This window comes from Misgurnus anguillicaudatus, chromosome 23, assembly GCF_027580225.2.
Source record: "Misgurnus anguillicaudatus chromosome 23, ASM2758022v2, whole genome shotgun sequence".
NCBI lineage: Eukaryota > Metazoa > Chordata > Actinopteri > Cypriniformes > Cobitidae > Misgurnus > Misgurnus anguillicaudatus.
In genome coordinates this window covers 2,226,503-2,249,657 of record NC_073359.2, presented here as the reverse complement: position 1 = coordinate 2,249,657, position 23,155 = coordinate 2,226,503, and the positions used below count along the sequence as shown (strand labels likewise).

Below are 23,155 nucleotides of genomic sequence, written 5' to 3'. Positions count from 1 at the left end.
ACGCCGGACTCTAAGTAGAATCAATATAGGGTCCGCCATTGACCGCTGGAGGAAGCTTCAGGGAGATTTGGGGCTAAAAACCGACGCCAACACGGCGGACTTTTTGTTGAACAGGTACGCATCTATTTATACTTTTATTGTGCGAGGTGTTACATAAATACCTTTTTATGAGTCTGACAACATGCTGCCGGTCGGCATTGGAATGTTAGCCGTTTAGCATCGCGTATCACGGGTCAATGTAATTATATTTACAAAGATTGTGTGAGGTGTTACATAGATATCTTTTTGTGAGTCTGGCAACATCATGCTAATGCTGCCGGTCGGCATTGGAAACTTAGCCGTTTAGCATCGCGTATCGCGGGTCAATGTAATTATATTTACAAAGATTGTGTGTGGTGTTACATAGATATCTTCTTGTGAGTCTGACAACATCATGCTAATGCTGCCGGTCTGCATTGGAATGTTAGCCGTTTAGCATCGCGTATCACGGGTCAATGTAATTATATTTACAAAGATTGTGTGTGGTGTTACATAGATATCTTCTTGTGAGTCTGACAACATCATGCTAATGCTGCCGGTCTGCATTGGAATGTTAGCCGTTTAGCATCGCGTATCACGGGTCAATGTAATTATATTTACAAAATAATTTCATGAAGCTCAGGAGGGGAAACGTATGCCAAACGTTGTTGTGAAAGTAAACAACGTCAATTACAATCATAATTGTAATTGTTCATTCCTTCAAGGCTTTATGTGTTTACTGCTCGGTAAATCTCTGTTCTGATGTTTACTACCGGTTATCACAGCTTGAATGAGTGACGTTGTTCAGCTTGTTTCCCGGTGGGAGGGATCAGGTGGCACAGAGGGGCGGGATGAGTTTTTTAAAACTTACTAACCGTCTCAGGCTTTCTCGGCTGATTTTCAACATCGTAGACTACAGCTTTAAGACATTATTGATTAATAAATTCTGACGATTACGGCAATTAATTGTAGGGAGCGACCGATATGGATTTTTTTTTTCGATGACGATACCAATTTTTGCTTCATCAGCCTTAGCCAATGACCGATACAAGCTGCCAATTTTCTTGAGACGATATTTTAAGTCTCAATTTAAAAAAGTAACATTTATTGAATTTTAAAAAAACTATATTTAACAAATTTAACATGACCTGCAATCGCTTGCGGTTTCCAGCACCCTGTGTGTAAATAATGGCGGAAAAAATCTGCGAACACAGCAGCCACGTAGCGGCCAATGCCGATACACATAAAACTCGAAAAAATCGGCCCGATATATCGGCTGTCCTTTTTGTCTGTTTTATTGCTTTGACATTTAATTCTCATACATTGTTTTGTTTGTTTGTTTTTCACACATATATATTTCAAAAACTGAAAATTCTTCATAAGAAATAAACACAATAACGTGTATGAAAAATAACTGAAAATAAAAATGGAATTAAAATAAACTGACTATACCAGAACAGGCATTAAATAGTAGCCAGTCCTACTAAGGTCATATTAGTACAATTAGTACACATGTATCTAATGGCTTGTTTATACAGGCGCTGCAGCTCCCCCTTGTGTTTTTAAAGAGAGGTGCAATCATTGCGGTGATCTGAATTCATCGGGATGAGGTCAAACAATCACAATGAGACGATTATTTAATCATTGTGACAGCCCTAATTGTTAAGACTCACCAGTTTTTATTTTAATTCTTGATGAAACCAGCACACTCATGTGTTTTAAATGACAGCCAAATATACTTAACCATAAACAGCTTTCCCGCTGGAAAAAAACAGCATAGACCAGCATAATTCCCATGCTGGTCTATGCTGGTTTAGCTGGTGAAACCAGCACCAAAACACAACATATGCTGGTCTTGCTGGTATGAACAGCTATGCTGGTCTATGCTGTTTTTTCCTGCAGGGTTGCATCTATGTATATATGTCTATGGCTGATGCACGACACTTGTGTTTAACGCATGCATGAGCTGCTTTTGTTTAAAAAAAACTGACTTTATGAGCACAAAACATATTCTTGCCACTTCGTGAATTGAAGATTGAACCACTGTTGTCACATGGACTACACTATTTTACTGTAATGAGGTCTTTACTCCCTTTTCTGGGTCTTGAAAATTGCATTCCTGACGATAATGGAACAGAAAGTGCTCAGATTTCATCAAAATCATCTTAATTTGTGTTTTAAGGTCTTTTGGGTGGGGAACGACATGAGGGTGAGTCATAAATGACAAAATCTCCATTCTTTGGTGAACTCATATTTGTGAATATTTTGTAATACACTTCTACAATATCACATTTTATTTATTTAATGACAGTAACTATAATAGTTTGAATATACTACATACTATAATTCTTTTGAATATATTTTCTTGTTAGGTACAGAATAAGACACCTTTATTTTTTCTGGTTTTCTTGCTTTTTTAATCAAATGTTGCTATATTGTGATTCATCCCAAAAAGTGGGTGGACACTGTTGTGCTGAAGCTGATTTCTTTATATTGAGACTTTTACAAAATAGTTAACGGCTTGTAAACATTACTGTCTAGACACAATTTGTTACTTTTGGTTTTTGTTTAGTCTAAGATGAGTTATGTCCAAACAACACCTGCTGGGCTTAAAACCAGTTGTTTCAGTGTGAAAACAAACAATGCTCATCCTTGCCAAAAATCCATAACAAAGACTTTAAAGTTATTATTATATCTGTGTAAATCACAAGTTTATTTATTAAAAACGCAAATAGTGGAGAGAAATCAAAGTCTTTTGCTTGGGTCGTATGAGATGCTGAATAGTTTACATATCACATGTAACTTTAAGCGGATGTTAATGAAACACCTCACCTATAAAAGGCATAATGATTATAAATATTTCTTCTAAACTTGTTTTGGTGTGCCTGCGTGAAAACTCTAACATTAAAAGTAAATCGACCTCATATTTGCTCATTCATGGCTTTACTGTATATTTTTCACTAAAAATTATCGGAAATGATCTTGTGCATAACTATTATTTTGATTTACATGCAAGGTTTCTCACGTTTCTGACCAAACTCACAATGTCAACAAGTTCATCACAATACGATACCGATTAAATGTGCGTTTTCATCCCGGGTGGTCCGAGTGACCTTACTTAGACACTGGATGTCACAGCACTCATACTGATTGTGACGGTTTCCCATTTGACCCCCACTGTTTGGACATTTCGATTGCAGATTAGAGTCTAACTTTGACTGTCAGTTTGTTTAAAATGCCATGCGTATTTTGCCCTTTCTTATTTGCATGCTGTATTTATCTTATGCTAAAGAGAAGACATTTTTTCTTTGATGGGTTCGTGCTTGTGAAGTCCCGTTATTAAATTTTGCTTTTAATCAAAGCATGAGGGTTTACATATGTGCAGAATTTATACATATTTGCCATTTTTCCTAAAGGGGGTTAATTATAAGCATGCTCATATCAAATCGGTACCCACATAGGCCGAAAATCTCAGCAGATTTATGCAAAACTGGACTTCCCAAGGTCTACGTTATTCTTGCATGATTGATTATTGAAGGTAAAAGGTGGAGATTTCTGCACTAAATGGAAATAAAAAACAATGTTCATGTCTATTATTAGTCTAAAAAAACAATCCTGTCCCCACACTCTAAAAAAAGTTGGTTCAACTTAAAAAAAGTAAGTTACCTGGTTGCTTTCAAATTTTGAGTTAAAACTTTAAAATATTAGTTGAAACTAATTTTTTTGAGTTAACTTATATTTTTTAAATAAATTAACTCAAAAATTTAACGCAACCAGGTTACTTACTTTTTTAAGTTGAACCAACACATTTTTTTGTACAGTGCAATGTAATTGGTTGACACAATGTTGCATAGCCTGGTAATTGTGACTACCAGTAGCCGGTTGCATAAACGTCTAAGACTAGTCTTAAATGTTAGTCATAAATGTTTTTCTTCAAAACTGGTCTTAACTGTTTAAAGTATGTTACATAAAAAGGTAGATTGGTCTAATTTAAATCCAAATAATAAGACTGATTAGCCCTAACTAATTGCTAGTTAGTCAGATTACTAATTGCTGTTTATGCAACCAGTCACAGGTTATTTGTTTTGTGATTTACTGTTTTCTTCATAAAATCTTACTACATAATGCAAAGATCATTCTGTGAAAATATAACCTTGATATCTTTAATATTGAGTAAGATCATGTCAAAGATTGAAATCAATGTAAAATCAATGATTGAAATTAAACATTGATGCTCCAAATCTCATAATTAAGTTGTAAAATTGTAGATTTTATATGAAACGATCACAATTTTGAAAGGATCTTTGATAGGACCTACGAATAGCTTACTAATTGTTATATGTGCAGTTAGGGCTGTCACAATGATTAAATAATCGTCCCATCGCGATTGTTTGACCTCATCGCAATGATTTCAGATCACCGCATGATTGCACATCTCTCTAAAAAACACAAGGGGGAGCTGTAGCGTCTGTATAAACGAGACAGTGGCCGATTCACACCGGCTGCGTGGCGTGTGCGTCTCAGCTGGGTGGCGTGTCCATTTTTATTTAGGCTCCCATGTTAGCAGGTTTGACAGTTCACACCGCCTGCATGACTCGCACGTCTCGAGCCGCGCCGAAAACGCGTGCATGCTAGGAATAGGACCGACGCCTATTTCTCACGCCACACGCAAGCGTCTTGGAAGCGTTTCCAGGCAAACTATATGTCACTTATAGCAACAGCAATGCGTCAGCGCCGCGTCAGGCACGCTTCTGGTATGTACAGACACAGAAAACGCGACGCAGCCGCCACGCAACTGACACGCAACAGATACGCCAAGCAGCCGGTGTGAATCGGCCCTTAGATGGCTTTCCTTAACTGACAGTGCAGCATGATACATTCCAAAGCCATTTAATACAGTAGAAAAACAGCATTTGACCAAATTTCATAATCGTGACAGCCCTATGAACAGTGTATATTATGTTGGGATATGAAAAACAAAAAGCACATAGTTTTTCTAATTTGACAATGCTTTCATCTTCCAAAGTGGTTCGTTTTACCAAATCCATCCCACACATTTCTAACCAAAATCTGCACATAAAAATAGCAAACCAGCCTGTCTTGGGCTAATTATATAGAAAAGTACTCTAGTTGAATTACGCAAAGTATTTCCAGAGAGACTCTTTTGTACAATAGCATGTTCCCAGGACATTTGAGGGGACATGTATTTACAGCAACAACATGCCAAAGTGGGGCTGTACTGAAGTCTGTGAATGCCGTTCAATAGGAAAGTTTGAGAACTGTTTTAACTCACATGACATAAGACCTGAAAGGACATTAATTAAAAATAGGGGGCAATTACAGATTAGCTTCGAGTTCCCCTCGGCTAAGCCTTTGAGAGCGATTTGCAAATCCTTCCGTCTAAAAACAGTAAATGAAACAGCAGGGGTTGACCTGCTCACTTAAAAGAGCGTATATCTTCGCAGCGCGCTTCTGGACGGGAGTTAGCTCAGCGATAACTTGTAAATGATTTACACAAAGACACTTAATCTGAAACAGAAAGCGAGTAGCGTACTAAATTACTGGGACATCTTTAATCTTGTAACTGGACCTATTAGGCCCTCGAAACTGTTGAATTCTTCTGCCTGGAGGCAAGCACAAAAGAGAAATGATGTTGTTGGAAATCCCATGACATAGGTGATTTTTTATCTATGCTAACAAAATCTGCTGATGCGCACTCACTTATAATCTCTAAATGATTTATCTTTGGCTCTTTGGCCCTGAAGAATTCCAGTGCAGTCGGTTTGAAAGGATAAGAAAGAGCCCCATACCAGGAGGAAAGGTTCCCCCATAGAGCTCTCTGACATGTCAAGACCTCGAGGGTCATCCAACCAAACACTGAGATGGGTGGAAGAGGGGGTGGTGGTTTGGCGATGGTGGTGCTAGTTGTATCTTTGCTCCTGGTGGGACCTTCTCGAAATTATGTGTGGAGAAGTGGAATGGACCAGTCTGAGTCCACATGGTCTTGAAAAGTATATGGACACCTAATCCACACTTAATTTTTAAGTTAAAATATAAGGGGATGTGCACAAAAAAGCTGCTAGAGCTTTTCTCAAATTTTCTCCATATTTATCATTTACCAACTTTCTCAGTGTGACTTTTAGTGGATACGACGTCAGTTTCCTTCAAATCCACACAGAGTAACTAAAGTTTATACCTTCTTGTCCACCAGTCAAACATTGCACATCTGATGGCTTAGAAAGGCAACAGGATACCTCCCAATCCTTGACAAGCTTCACAATTTAACAATTAAACAGTATGGGATTTTTCAAGCAGTCTGACGGACCATCAGGGGTTCCCAAACTTTTCATTTTGCAAACGACTTAACTCATTCCACGCCAGCTTTTTTTAAAAGTTGCCCGCCAGCATTTTTTGTAATTTTCACAAAAGTTTCCAAAAAAAAATTCTTCTAAAAATATATAAACATACAAATATATCAAATGAAAGAACAGACCCTCTCCTTTCAAACAAACAATAAATAAACAATCAAACAAACAAAACGTTTCATCCTATCTATATTTTTTCTCTGCTTATAAACTCTTAAATATGGGTGTTTTCTTCAAAAAGAATTATTTTTCAGCAAAAAAGTAATTTTGTTAGAGATCAGATTCGGAACCATTATCAAAACATAAACGCAGTGTAAAATAAAATAAAAAATGCTTTATTTTGTATTTTAATGCTTAAATGACGACACATCTCGTCAATGGCGGGGAAAGAGTTAAATAGGTATAACATATACTGGAGCTATGGAAATACTTTTTTTCTCTTTTATTATGATATTTGAGTAGTTTTATTTTCCTTGTTATTTTATTAATGAGATGTAATTTTAACAATATTAAAATACTTTATTGTGTGTATCATATCAGAATTAATGTCATTGCTTGTCATTTGTTGGACTAAACAGTTTGCTGTGTCATTCACCCCTACTACAACCAAGCGACTTTGTGCGACCCACCTAATTCTACTGTGCGACCCACATATGGGTCCCGCTAAAAACGTAAGCGTTATTACTTGTTTTGGCCGTTATTCAACATGAAAACTTTTAGGGGCCTAAAGTTTCAAAGTTTTTGAAAACAATACCTTTATCGTCGCTGTGTAAACTACAAAAACAAAAATTTGTAAAAATGGTGAGGTTATGCGCATCCGCATTACATGTTCAGACATCGTGAGACATCGCCAACTAGTGGCCTGGCTTGCATAATACAGCATTTTTAGTTTTAGTTTAGTTTTGTCATTTGTATGTTAAAACTGAACAAAAAACTTGCGTTACGTGTAAATTTATCCTTATACATGCGATGTTCTTGCTAGCACTATATTTCCAGTCTAAACAAAGTGCTGCGGAGGGGCGGAGAGACTTTCGGTTTCACCTAGACGCCAAAATCAAAGTAGCCTACTTTCATATTTTTGTCTGTCTTTTATTATAAAACCCCACAAGTAAACAATGGTAAGGATTGTTCCCTACTTTAAAGAGACCTTCAATGCACGAAAACGCAACAAAAATAAACAGTTTCGCTTTACAATACCGCAGTCACTCCAACACAAAGGAGTCAAATATATAGGCTACATGATTCACGACAGACATATTGATGACCATGTACATTTGGGGGGTTTTGAAAGCATAACACAGCAGAATTTTGCTTGACTAAGCAATAAAGTTTGACTATGATGACGCGGTTTATTGACGTTGATATTATTTGCCGAAACAGCTGGTTGTGTGTTTTAGACCGAGCTTCCGTTCTGACTCCCCCACATGAAGCCATTTTCAGCCTTTCTCTGATCTTCCTGTGCTTGGCGCCAGACAGCAGGTTAAAACAGATGCATTGTGGGAAGGAAGTACAGTGTTTGCCAGATCGCAGTTATTGTTGAACTGACGGAGATAGGGTCCAATTAATTAAGATAATAGAGAGGCACCACAATGAGTTATTGAGTCATTCATTCGGGATGTTGCCGGCTGTCTCGCCAACACACGCAGATGCCGGGTGAACCATCCACACAGCTAATTCTTTAACAGACAGATAAGTATAATGACAGTTTATCCGGCTTTCTGGCCGACTGCCCGACATCCACCTGCCCAGGTTACCACAAGTTCAGTGATGAAGCATCCTTGTATTAGATTGTAGGTGGGACCTAAGCTAAAGAGATCAGATTATCATGGGGTGGTCTTTTTTTGGCTTTGATCTTTAAGTAACGACTCACAGAAGTCGTCACCAAGGCAACTTACATTGCATTACAAGGTGGTATACATAACGCAATGATCTACCACTGAGCTACAGGCTCATATTTTGTTTAGGAAAACAAATGGTAACACTTCAAAATAACATTGTATTCATTAACATTAGTAAATGGTTTAGCTAACATGAACTAACAATGAGTAATGTAGTTTTTTAGCATTTATTAATCTTCATTAAACTACTACAGTTGTTCATATTTTGTTCATGTTACGAGGAGGTCATGCCTTCAATCACTGCGCTGTTCAAAGCAAAACTGAAAAATAAATTTCTGTCTGTCTTCTCTTACTTTGACTCAAAACAGCGACAGTCATCACCGCACACCCTAACAATTTTAAGGCAGATTTATGGAGTTTAAACTTATATTCAGCAGTACAGTCTTGCTGACACTTTTAATCCAATTTATTTATGATCCTGGGTTTTCATTTAAGAGGTGCACTCTTATAAACCATTAAAATAAGTTTATTATAGATAAGACAGACGGCATAATTGCAGTCCATCACCTCATCATTAAACACGCCATCTAATCCTTCAGCTTGTACATTCATCCCAAACTACACAATAATAAACAAGCATGAGGCATATTTTAAATGAGTTGGCATCCAGATCTTCTTTTCCATACCGAGGAGAGCAAATGAGCTTTTTCTGTGGGAAAACGATTTCTTGACCGAGTCAGTATTTTCCACATTGCACAGAAATACGCAGTGGTTTGTTATAGACTAATTTAACCCATGATGAATGACAAAGACATCGGTGGATCTTGTTGGGTGGTCTGAGCTTTTATCTCTTAGTTTCTGTCTCCAAAAATGTGAACTAAATAGCACTTTGAAACCAACACTAATAAACTCCCAATCAGGGATTTGGATAGATCTACTTATTTATTTTTTTAAATGTTAGAAAAATAATGAATAAAATTTGTATAATTTAATCTTCCAAACATGCATTTCCTCTGCAGGGTCACGGGAGGATTCGAGTTTACCCCAGAATCTTGGGCACAATTTTAAGAAATTAAATAAAGGTAAGACTTTAAATCAAAACGTTTTGTAAGATCATGAGTCAAATGTGTCCAAACTTTTGACTGCTGGTTTAAGTTCAAAGAATTAAGAAAATAAGTTCACATAATATTTATAATAATGTTCAGTTATCTCTGAAGTTATTGCCTTTATTAAACCCATAATTAGAAATAATAAATGCATTCACATAAATGTCATCTTTAAATGCTAGTATACTTTATATGTACTGACCTATGCATCAATAAATTACAAAAACCCTTCAGATGAATGATCTTCAAAATGAATTTGCACAGACCTGGCAGATCAGCGTATAGATAAAGGAAGTGCATAAACCAGACGCAGACGTTTCGATAATCGAAAACAGATCGAAATAATTCAGGCCATACCAAAGCAAAGACTGGAATCTGTAGATATGCATAACAAGAACAAAGAACGTCGACATATCAGATTTTCCAGAGCCAAGAAGTGAAATCATTCATGTGCTCGCAAGGGGAAAAGGTGAACAGCATTGACGTACGTCTCCTGAGAATATCCTCCGTAAAGCTCCATAAAATATCATCTGATACCCTGAACTTCAGCTGGTAAGATGAATATCACACCAAAGCAAAACTTTGATCTTTTCTGCTCTTTTTTGCCAAGTTACGATAAATGACATTATAGGCTGTGAAACCGCTGTGTAATAATGTTTCCATCAAAAACCCACAAAACCCATCTGGACCAAATACGGCAACTTATAAGCAACACTAAAACGTTAATCGCAACACCAATTGTAGACATTACTTAACTTTAAAACAATGTTAAATGTATAAAATCAGCATTGATGGAATATAAATACTACAGATGCTATTGATTATCAGAAAAAGTCCTCAGATTACAAATATTTTTGCTTTTTATTGTTTTAAAGGGGACATATCATGAAAATCTGACTTTTTCCATGTTTAAAGGCAGGGTGCATGATTTTTAAAAAACAATTTGGAAAAGGGAGTCGGGTCGAGTACCAAAACACACTTGTAGCCAATCATCATTAAGGGGTGTGTCTACTAACCGCCATCATTGCCTGGGTTGCGTATGTGTGGGGCGGGTCTATCAAAAGAAGCTCCAGATTATATTGGGGTAGGGGCGTGTTTTTTTAGGTGATTTCAAATGTCAACATTGGCTTTCAGAGCTCATGCACCCCGCCTTTAAGTGCTATTATGTTTCCATGTTTAAGTGCTTCTATCAACCTAGAAAATTTAAAAAAGATCAACAGTAACTTAGTTTTGGTAAACCATTCTTTGCAAACATGTAAAAAAATAGCTCATTGAAATGTAGCTCCCCTTGTGATGTCAGAATGGGATAATACCGCCCTTTAATCTGCATATCCAACCACGGCACTGCCATTTAGTGCAGAGATTAGCTAATTTACATTTTAAAGAACACACCCAAAACGGCACACTTTTGCTCACACCTACAAAGTGGCAAGTTTAACATTTTATAATAAATGATCTATGAGATATTTTGAGCTAAAACTTCACATACGTACTCTGGGGACACCAAAGATTTATTTAACATCTTAAAAAGTCTTGTGAAATGTCCCCTTTAATAAAGAATAAATGGGCATGTAAATCTTTTTGCACTTACATTTTTAAGTTTAATCAACTAGGATTTACAAGTCATTTTAACTATTACGATAAATGGTGAGTCGTAGTAACTTAAAGGGATAGTTCACTTTAAAATGAAAATTCTGTCATCATTTGCTCATCCTTATGTATGAATTTCTTTTTACCGATGAACACAAAAGAAGATATTTTAATAAATGATGGTAAAAACACAACAGATAGTGATCATTGACTTCCATAGTAAGAAAAAAAAATATTTTGTGAGTATTGTGATAAACAATGAAGAAAATATTTTGATAAATGATGGTAAGCACACAGTTGACGGTACCCATTAAATTCCATCATATTTTTTTATTCCTACTATGGAAGTCAATGGACACTAAAGCTGTGTGTTTACCATCATTTCTCAAAATATCTTCTTTTGTGTTTAAACTATCCCTTTAATAAATCAAGTTGAAATTGCTTTAGTTATGTCAACTTTATTTTATTAGTTACAGCAACGCACCACTAGTCAATACAGTTAAAATGACTTGTAAATCCAAGAACTTCATGTACACTATTGGACAGATCGTACTATATAACTGTTCCCATTGAGTCCAGCTATTGTTACCAGAAGAACAAAGCTCACTCCCGATAAAACAACAATAGCTTTGGGTTTCAGTGCTGGCCAGCAAAGATAAAGGTCTCACAATCACCGCCTGGCTTTTCTCATATGGCTTCTACGTGATGACCCCTCCCAAAACCAGAACGCACACACATCTGTCCGCTTCACCTCTGCCTTTCAAGTGCTGTGAAGGGGTGTGAAACATAAACTCCCTTTAACAAGAACATGCACCCGCTATCAGATCAGAGCTTTCAAAATCTCCACAGCGCAATCCATCAGGCTTCAAATCAAACCTTATGTGGTAAAGATGGTAAGCAGGCGTGTAATAAATCTAATATAGTGTCTAGTCATAAATGAAAAATAATAATAAAAAACTTTTAGTTTTAACTTTAAGTGACAATGCATGATACTAAATATCTTTATGCCATTATATAATCCATGCTAATCTTAGAAATTATGTATATATATATATATATTTATATGTATATAAAAGAGGAAATTTACAGTGCGTACAAAGGCGGAAACAAACAAATCAAAACAATATGTAGACCACCAAACAGGAAAAGGAAAAGAGTCAGGGGACAATGAATGAACATCAATGACGTCCAAAAAATGTAAGATTCAGTTTCCATCCTGTCCCAACTCAACCATGTACAGTTTGTAGCGAAATAGTTAAACTTACTTTTAATAATTTACTAGCTTATTTGAAACAAAACTGCTCAAATATGCCTAAATATGTTACATCTGTTGGCCAGCAGATATAAATTATGGCATACAAAAAATAAAAGAGCATGGTTAATTTTAGTGTACACCTGTAAAAGCACACTTACACCTGTACCTTTACCAAGATTAACCCATGTTTTGTAGTAACTATGGTTTTTGGCGTATTATACCATTGGCAAACCCATGGTTTTACTACAACAAAAATGGTTTAACTGAGTAAACATGTTTATTACTGTAGTAAACCTATGGTTAAATTATTTGAAGTAGGCTACAGTAGGGAAAAACATTATTAGTCATAGCATATTAGGTAAACAATATGTTTAATCAAACAACCCTTACGAAAAATTAACCATGGTTACAGTTAAAACAAAAAAACATGGTTACTGTAGTAAAACCATGGTTACCACAAAATAACTATGGTTTTACTACAGTTATCCAAAAACATCATTGTTACTATAATCACAAAATAACCATTGTTTTGTAAACGATGGTTACTGTAGTAAAACCATGGTTTTGCTAATCAACAATACACCAATAAACATGATTAACTTACTACACTTTTACCACAAAAAAATATGTTTAATTTTCGTAAGGGCAATCACTTGACTAAGTACGATGAAATAAATTCAGTAGTACATAAATATCGTAATAATTAAGTAACGTTACCGTGGTAATCAAAGTATTGCTAATGATATCATAATTTCGCAATACCGCAATTTACACATGACAGAAGGACAAAAACAAGTTTTTAAAACCTACCGAGTGTTATTTTCTCCTCTCTTTCCTCGTTCTTCAGACTGTTATTCCACTTTATTGATGAAATGTCAACTTATCTGACAGAAGTGTAAAGATGCGCAGTGATGCTCGCGCGCCTCATTCACGCACTATCAACAAACCGCGCAGCGCGCGTCTGAATTGCTGGAGACGAGCCACGCCCCCTTCTCTTCAGCAGTCCGAGTCAGAGTCGCTTTTAACATCAGACTTATATCCTATCTAACGCATTATTTATGAGTGCTGTTCATGCAGGTGTTCAGTTTATGCGCCAAAAAGTTTATACTTTAGTTTTAACGCGTTTCAGCTTGAGGAAAACAGGTGACTTACTCTGGATAAGAAGCCAGTGCATCCTGCTTCAAGCCAATGTGAAATTAATGAGACATTTCTAGTACACGTGGCTTTACATAAAAATAACTTAAAATAAAAAATCACATTGACTGCACTTAATAGTTATTGATGTAAAGTGACGTTGATTCTGTCTTGATGTTGTTTAAAAAAAATAACAACAATAATAATGCAATAACAATAAGACAGTCTCTTAAGTGATATTGTGGGACCATGTGCTAATACTTCAGAATGTCAAGCATGCACTTGAAAATTAAATAATAGACAACAATGCATTTAAAACAGCCTCATATATTAATACTTATTGGTAACAGGGATCTTCAAATGACCAAAACACACGTCTCAATGACAGTGTAATATGGTAGCATAATATAATTCAACAAGGTCAAGTTTTAATAGTATTTACATTTTAAATGTTTACAACTCACACTGGACATATATAGTTATTCTGAAAACCAACATGCAGTCCACGACACCTAGTGGACTCACAGCGGTACTGCAGCGAATTAATGGCTCTCAAAATAATATAATTTTATTCAAAGTATTATTATTTAAATACATTTAAATAGGAATTCATCAAACTGATAATTTTAACATAATTCAAAGATAAAATTAAGGATGCTAATGTTCAGCTAAATGTTTCATTGGCACTTCAAATTTATTTATTTATAATTATTATTCTGTTTTAAATAATATATTCTGCTTTAACTTTTTTTGTTTATAGGAAATATTATCATTTTAAAACCTGACCTTAATGTTTCTGCTGCAAACCAAATACTCTTGACATACTGTACAGTAATGTTAACTTTATTCTTGGCATTTAGAATTCAAAACATTCTTTAACAATCACATTTATAAGTTGGATGTAATGTTTTAAATCATAAGTCATTTATGTCATATTTTGCCAGTAAACGTGTGGTAGATGTATACTAAAACACAATATTTTTCGTAAAAAAATATTTATTTATTTATTTATTATTCAAATTTAAACAATATATTCTGCTTTAACTTTTTTGTTTATAGGAAATATTATCAATTTAAAATGTAGGCCATATAAATACTTGAATATTTATATATATATAATTATTATTCAGTTTTAAACAATTATTCTGCTTTAACATTTTTGTTTATAGGAAATATAATTATTTTAGAACATGACCTTAATGTTTCTGCTGCAAACCAAACACTCTTGACAAACTGTACAGTATAACGTTAACTTTATTATTGGCATTTTGAATTCTTTAAAACATTCTTTAAAAACACATTTAGAAGTTGCATGTCATATTTTAAATCATAAGGCATTTATAAGTCATATTTTGCCTGTAAATATGTGGTAAATGTATACTAAAACACAATATTTTTGGTAAAAAAATGTAGAAAAGAAAAAAGTGGTGCTAATCATCATGCTTTTGGTCCTCAGAAGTAAAAAACAAAAAGAAACACTACAAAATACTGCAGGAAGAAGGATAGTTGGTTGTGTGAACCTTGTTTTCTCTACCAAAAACAAAGTAATTGTAGTCTTTCCCATTGTATGCGTAGAATACATGAGTGAGAGGCACCAGCTCAATTGTTTGTCGCTGAAAGAAAACAAAACATTTTTCTTCAAATTAAAATATTACTATAAGATGTGACTCTTTCATTTGGACCTTTGAGACATCACTTTGAGACTAGTCTTCCATCTAGTGGTCAACTGTTTAGTTGCATCCTCTCCGGGTCATAAGTCACATTTGGTTGCTTTTATGTAAACATTTACTTAAATAATATTTATTTCTAATAATAATAAGGAAATGTCACAATAAAGGATCTTCTTACCTGCTGTAAAATGCGACTAACAGAAGAAAATGCGAGAAGATGACTCCGAATTGTTCGTTTTGAAGCCTCGCAGATGTCCTGGTCAGGAAAGCCATCAACTGGATAGACCTAAATGCCAGCATTTGTGTTTTCAATATACAGCATTTAAAAGTTTAAGGTTATTTAACAATACATTGGAGATAATGTTAAATGAATGCATTCGTTAAAGGTGCAGTGTGTAATTTTTAGAAGGATCTTTTGACAGAAATGAAATATAATATACAAAACTATATTATCAGTGGTGTACAAAGACCTTTCATAATGAACCATTATGTGTTAATTACCTTAGAACGAGACCTTGTTATCTACATACAAAGAGGGTCTCCTTACATGGAAGTCGCCATTTTGTGCCGCCATTTTTCTACAGATGCCCTTAACGGACAATTTTTTTTACTAAGTTGTCACCGACGATGACATGTTTGTCCGGTGGCAGCTACCGTAGCTTCTCTATGTGTTTCAAAAGCAAAGGGTGAGCAGTGGACTACGCCGTTGGTTGCAATTCGCAACCTCACCACTAGATGCCGCTAAAATGTACACACTGCACCTTTAAAGTATTATATATAAATGTTTTGAAGCGCACTCTCTTTAAAATTGAATCAATTACTCTCCCTACATAATTTATTTTATAAAACACTGTTGATATATGTATTCTAGAGGCTTAGACCTTTCCAACAATATATAGTTTATTGTGATATACATAAAATTTATATGGAAAATATTGACGTAAACTTAGGTGTCCCGTGAGAGGGACAGCGCCACTTAAGGAGTTAAACAGCTTGTTTTTATGTTAACAACATCTTATGAAGTATTTGACATAAAGTCACTGAATGCATGAAAATAAAGAGACTTATTTATACCAGGGGGTTTTCATCTCTAAAGAACGTCTCCCCAGACACCTTCTCAAATTTCTTTAGTGGGAATTCAGGCACACGGTCAGGTATGAACTCAAACACCTGGTTCCTCCTGAGAAACACAGTGGGAGAAATATATTTATGCATACAAAACTAAAGCAATAACAAAATCAAGATGCAAATGAGGCATTTAAGCTTATAAAAGTCTGATTTTGTAAGCAGGTTTACCAAGAAACTGTGACTTGTATGAAATGCACAAGATTTCTGTGGCCATTACACGTCACACAGATCTTGTAACCTTTTCCGTGACAAGGGACACACCTAAAAAAGTGAATTGGGATATTTTAGGTTCATATTTGAAGTATAAAGCTTGTAAACTATGCATCATCAAATTACCTTTTTCTTCCCCTGCCGTGGCAGTTCGTGCACCGTCGATTGCGATTGTGACCAGAGGCAAGGCAAAACATACAGTGTATCTAATATGGGTACATACACACGTTATCAAAACTACATTAAATATATCCTTAGCCAACAGTACACCACAACTACTATATTGTTTGTGTTTTACTTCTTCTACTGTATGTATATTTGATATTATATATTTTTTGAATTCATATTTTATAATGTAACATCAACCCACCATTCCCTTTCCACGGCACTGTGTGCACCTGACTCGTCCATTACCATGACATCGAAAGCAGGGCTGCAATCATAATTCAGTTCAGCAAGCATCAAAATACCAAAATTCACAAACATTCTCACTTAAAGGAGTGATTTTATGTCTTTGTGTTCAGAGTTTGTTGAGAAACTAATATAGAAATACACAATACCTTTACAAATGAAGAGTGTGGCACCCTGACTTTCTGTACAACATCAGTGAAATTGGGTGGGTAAGACACTTGAACATGCCAGGGTGGAGGAATCGCTCCATTCTGAGGACCATCCACAGACTGACCTGAGCAAAATATATTTGTGACACAGTAATAATGTTATGAAAAAAGTATATAGGCATAAATCACATTTTTATGATTTGTTTACCTGTGTGTGGCTCTGATTCCCAAGTGCTTGATCTGGACTCTGTATATGTTTCCAAGCGGTACTGAAAAGATATAGGACTTTTCCTAAATAAGAAAACATTAAACAATATAAAGTAATAGATGGACATGTTTGGAGGGACCTACACGGTATACTGTAAAAGGCTTCATGTCTTTAAAGATGAGATTTTTGGCAGGTTTGCTGCTGTAGTTCCACTTTTTACCCACAAACTGCAGTAAAGCATCTCTTGCTGCGTCTTCTGAGACAGTGGGCAATATGATAAAATAAAAAAAATACAAAAAACAATAAACCAAAATGAAAACACAGTATTCTCTGAATAATTAGGTTATTTTCAACCCAGCATTGGGGCAAAAAGGGACTGTTTATATTTGACGCAACAATGGGTAAAATTAACCCAGCCTTTTTAGAGTGTATTATATTCCTTAAAATAAGTTTTCCTTTAAAGGAAATGATTTAATGATTCAAATTTGACTTAATAAACAAATTGGTATAAATAACCATCTTAAATGTATGCATTTGGGTGATTATCCAACATGACATCAATTATCTAAGGAAAGTCAATCTGTACATTTCTTTAATCTGTATGTGTGTTTTATAGATTCAAACTCTATATTGCCAATGAAATATGTTGCCACTGAGCTACAGAAACACACAAAGTGTGTTATACATGCTAAGTATGACGTAAAAAACATTGTACCCACATGACATTTGGAACAAAAGCATTCTTTTCACTTTCAGGCTGGGGGACGAAGTCTGGCGGAGGAGGACAAATTTGATCTGTGCACTCTACAGACAAAAATCACAGAAAACACAATGACAAAAGCATTCACCACTGATGTCAAGAGATGATTATATATTAAAATACATAAATATATAAATATGCGTGTTCCTTATTATAAAGCTGTTAGTTCCAATGCTTGTATCACTATACAGTGATATAAAAGATGTGTATCTGTATAGTTTAGTATCACTATACAGCACATTTATTTATTTAATTTTAATTAATGCATGAAACATTTTACATATAAAATAGAATGAACAGAAAAAAACTCTACAGGAATGAAATCACATGAATTATCCATGTAAAGTTTCACATATAAAATAAGGGAAGAGGAAAAGATAGATAAATAAACAAACAAACAAACAGGTTAACATATGCATAACAGTATGCCTTAGTGGTATTACTAAAACAATCATCATAATATTTCAAAAAATCTTTAATTTTCTTGTTTTTAACAAATCTAAGGGATTTGAAAAATGTTTTAACTTCAGTTTGGTAATGTGGAAATTGTTGTTTGTGAATAAATAAATAAAAATAAATAAATAAATAAAAAATAATCTAATTAATTGGAAAATCAGTTGATCCTCAGTAACAAATTATTTCTTTTAACTGAAAGGATTTTGAAGAATAAAAGTGTTTGCTTAAATAAAAATAGATTTTTCCAGAAATTTTGAGTTTTGTTTTTCCACAAAATGAGCAAGAGTTGTCAACATTCAGAGACAGTATCATTCACATGATATATTTTATGTAAGATCTTAAAATGAATTTCGAATTGAATTTCAATGAATGCAGTACTTAATAGATAACAGCCAGCCTTTCTTTCAATCTATAAATTCAATAAAAGATTCCCAATAAAATGTACATCTAGTTTTAAGCATTTTGTTTAGAAGAATTTGTTGAATATGTTAATTATTAATTTGTTTTATTAAATATGCTTATCCCATCTTAAATCAAATCAGGTTCTTTTGTGGCCCTATTAATAAAACTTAGATGACATTTAACAAGGTGATTTAGACCGGAAGGAATCGCACTGCATTATATTCTTTAAATGATGAGGGGAAATTGTGAACAGACATAAATTATTTATTTCTTCAAGACAAAATTGCCAGATTTATCAAAAAATGAAAAAAAAAACAGAATATATTTCTGTTAAAATACGTAGAAAGAAAAACAGATTTATTAATGAATGGATGATGTATTTTTGCAGGCTAACCCCGGAAGTTAGCGGGACATTAATTCCTAGGCCAGAAAGCCCATTTAATTTTTCCCTAGACTTTTGGATTATCGCAAAAAAAAGATTTATGTTTAACAAAAGTTTTTGACACTAACGAGCTTTCTCCAACGAGTAATCTTATTTTATACAAATATTATGCGGATGACATCAAAATACCGCGAGAGCGTTTTAAGAAATTATACGGAGGATCTGTTGTCGAATCGCTCTCGCGATACTGTGATGTCATCCGCCTGTAAGCTCTTGTTCATAGTGGGTCAGTCAGTGACTATTTTTTCCAGCGGTAAGTAATTTTACTTCATAAAAAGTTGCATTGAACTTTTTTGCATTGTGTGGTAATCGTTTTATAAAAACAATAACTATGTACTTGATATCGTTAAAAAGTCACGGCTGAAGGGGTTGCAAGGACTTTTTTGCGTCGTGCCTAGGGTCTCTAACCTCCACCTTTGTGCTCCTCGTAACCTGTTACATTGTCCAGCCAGCCGGGGGGCGGAGTAGAAGGACCCTCTTCAGGAATATTGGGGTCACAGGTATCTGCGACAAAAAAAATAAAAAGAGAGAGATTAAAATACTTATTGATCCAGGACCAAAATTAATATTAGCCGTCCAATCAAATGTCCAATTTCATCACATTGGTTGTTTGATTAAAGGAGAAGTCCACCCTAAAAACGGGGCCCATTTTTGGATGAACTACTTTTTTAAGGACATAAACTTGTATCCGTAGGGTATTTCTTGTCCTTATATCATATGTTAACTTCATATTTCTTTTTGCCATTTGAAATTGGGTGCTTTCCATAAGAAATGCTTTTTAAATGCATCAGTGTTTATATATAAATTCTTATCACGACAGCTTGGTTATGGCCATACTGTAAACAATGCTGCTAACAAGTGGATATAAATATCACCCTGAGTGCTTTTCCTTCAGAGGAGATTGTGCTTAAGATTTAGCGTGAAGAATGGGCAAAACAAGGAAAACAATGACCTCAAAATAAAGCAGTGAATGAAGGGAGGAGCCGCTCATCTGTGATACAATTCAAATGTTAACTTCGCAATGCACATCCATCAAAAACTTATCTTTAACTATTAAAATGTCATTTTTATTTTCTATTTGAATTCTGCCCAAAACCTTTGGATACAAAAACTATTTTTGTTGCACTCTGCAGAGATGTTACTGTAGGGGGCGCTACAGGAGACTTGTTTTCTTTCATGTCAGGTATTAAAAATATCCATGAATGCACATTTAGGTATCTAGGGACATGATAATTATAAGGGCTTTGATGTGGTCTCTTTGATCTCAGAACCTAGCAACCGCCAAAAACATCATAGCAACCGCATATTAATGCCCTGGCAACTATTCTAATAATGTGTTAAATTGTCAATAAATGCAAAATTCTAGACATTTACGCAGATTAATTAAAATTTTTACTGCTGTATTTTCAGGGTACAAGCAGACTTACAGTCAACTTCAGGAATAAGGTTTATTTCTGTAACATGAGCTACTTTTTACATTAGGAGCAATTATAATATCATAATTTTTGTGGCTTTGAGTCACAGTGTGAACATGAAAAGTACCATATCTGTAAATAGCTCCTTTACTGTTAAAGAAATTGAATTGGTCATTGTTTGATAAATCTGATTATGGGTTTAATTGTGTTTGTAATGACAGACGCATGCTGTCGTTTTAGCAAACAGGATACAAACAGATTCAGAATGTTAATTTGTTTGATACATACGTTGTAATACGCTGTCTTTGAAATTACTATGCGCTTGAATGTTTTATTTAAAGCAGAAGTTCAGGAGGAACTAATACTGACTTACTTTTCGTAATGCCATGTGTCAGTTATATATCATTGATGCCACTCAGTGTTTCTTTCATTTCTTGTTTTTTTTTTTTCAGAACATATGCATGCTGTAGGCCTACCTCTTTACTTTTGTGTTCAGATCTCCTCAGATTTAATTTTCCTTTTTTTTTTGCATAAAAACAGACATTTCTATATGAACATAGTGTATCTTTCAAAAAATTGAAAATTATCATCTTTGAAAATTATGCCTAGATATAAAAGTTTTATGATTTTGATTTTAATTCTATTAGTGCTATAATATAAATAATATAAAGAAGATATGCAATAAAAACTTTTAAATGGTGTATTTTAGTGTAACAAATTCAAGTGCACTTATATTGTTCACATGCATAGGCAGAAATCTTGTTTCGGTCCATATGGGTGAAACAATGACGTCTGCCAAAATTAAGATTTTAGCTAAACAATTATTTTTAATAAATAAAGTTTTGTATGAGGCACTTAGTTCTAAACACATGCAAATGCAGTTTAAACCATTTATAAGTTTTATGCAAACTATTCAGACGCGAAAGAATTATATACATTATAGTTACTGTACTATACTAGTAACTGTACAGTAACAACAGTAAATTAATGTTAAAGACAAATACTATACATTTCAAAGCATTTATCAAAATAAGCTTTACCCACCTATATCTTCGTCTTTGCAGTCCATAACATACACAAAATGCTGATCAGGTTTTATTAATAATGATTCTGGCTACAGCTCCACACTGGCTGTGAGAAAAACTTTAAAGTGTGGCAGAAATTGTGTGCAAATAAAGCCACACCCACAACACTGTTTCTTCGGCTTGACCTTTTCTAATGAAATCTGTCTAATACGTCTCATAATGAGAGGCATATGATTACACCACAGAATCCTTAGTTGTATGAACAAATTGAAAAATACAAGTGATTGTTTAGTCTTCCAGACCAGTAGTTACTAAAGATTAGCCTAGTTTTGAATTCTACACTGCTTATACATTTGTTTGAACAACCTGTTTAATAAAACACATACTGTTGGTTCCAAATATGACCATGCCAAAATGCTCCACGAGATCAAGGATTTAGATCTAGTTCACTAGTTTTCACACTAGGTCTTTGAGGATCTTTGATATGTCCTAATAAAAATATAGTGTCTCAGATTTATAGGCCATTCGATTACACAAAGAGACATTTGAATACAATATAATACATACTGTAGCAGCATCTCCTAAATGCTTGGAATATATCGTAAAAAACTGTGTGCACTAAAAATATATTATATTACTAAAAATAGTAATTTTTTACTGTATAAACACCTATTTATGAAAACTGTTATAAAAAATCAGGGTTATTAAACATCAATCAATTTTTACTAAATATGAATTCCTCAACTTTAATGAAATGCATTTAATAACATTAGTACTGTGTTGATTAAAAATGAATACAAACTTTTTTCTTTGCATTATTCAAGGTATGAATACTTTTTTCTATCTGTTTTGTGTTATTTTGATCAGTTTGTACAGTTTTTATTTTCACAATATTTAAATATTTCTTATGAAAACATGTTTTTGTAGTAATAACAATTTTGGTAACCATGGTTTAACTATATTAACCATTTTTTATTGTTTTGTTTAACTTGGAATTTGAGAAAATTATCAATTCATTAATTATCATGTCAGTAATTCAAAGAACAAAACAAAAATTATAATTGTACCTAAACACTAAATAGTAAAATCAGAAGAAAAAAAATTAAGACTATAAATGATAAAAAAAACATTTAGATGTTTTACTTTATATTAGTTTAATTATTCTTAAATCGATTTTATAATCACAACAAAAGTGTAAAATATGGCAGTATTCTTTGTTTTAGAAAATTAAATCAGTAGTTGGCCTGTTGGAAACAGTTCTAGTGGTAATTTTAAGGTATACACTTTAGTAATTCAATGAGATGAAAGAGTTATAAACAAAATCAGAAAAATTTTAATTTATTTTATCTGAACAAGATTCGGTGCTTTTAGCAAAAAATAAAAAAATACTGTATGTGGAAAATCTTTCTAAATACTAATTAGGCCCCCTATTATTTTCCTTACTGAACAATATTTAATTTACAAATAGATAACACGATTTATTTCGAAACAAAACGTAAACAAAAAGCTGTATCTAAAAATACGCATAAAGATAAACGTAAAAAAGTTATCTTAATTTATGTTCTTATTTATA

General features: G+C 34.0%; 2 protein-coding genes across 2 annotated transcripts in view; both read right to left on the bottom strand.

Annotated features, from left to right (window-relative positions):
• Window positions 1–13,140, bottom strand: part of LOC129452787 (semaphorin-3D) — a 74,410-nt gene extending 61,270 nt beyond the window's left edge. The window contains exon 1 of the mRNA XM_055216812.2: window positions 12,983–13,140. The gene's annotated coding sequence lies outside the window, so the exon portion shown is untranslated. The remainder of the gene's footprint in view (window positions 1–12,982) is intronic.
• A 1,402-nt stretch (window positions 13,141–14,542) lies between these two features.
• Window positions 14,543–21,722, bottom strand: LOC129452784 (protein SSUH2 homolog). The gene is made up of 12 exons (XM_073862172.1): window positions 21,602–21,722; window positions 19,551–19,646; window positions 17,801–17,886; window positions 17,226–17,354; window positions 17,083–17,143; window positions 16,875–16,999; window positions 16,685–16,747; window positions 16,441–16,520; window positions 16,273–16,365; window positions 16,051–16,156; window positions 15,155–15,262; window positions 14,543–14,919 (listed from the first exon to the last, which is right to left on the bottom strand). Exons 1-12 carry the CDS (start codon window positions 21,624–21,626, stop codon window positions 14,785–14,787), a joined length of 1,107 nt encoding a protein of 368 aa, XP_073718273.1. The 5' UTR covers window positions 21,627–21,722; the 3' UTR covers window positions 14,543–14,784.
• Window positions 21,723–23,155: the final 1,433 nt, after the last annotated feature.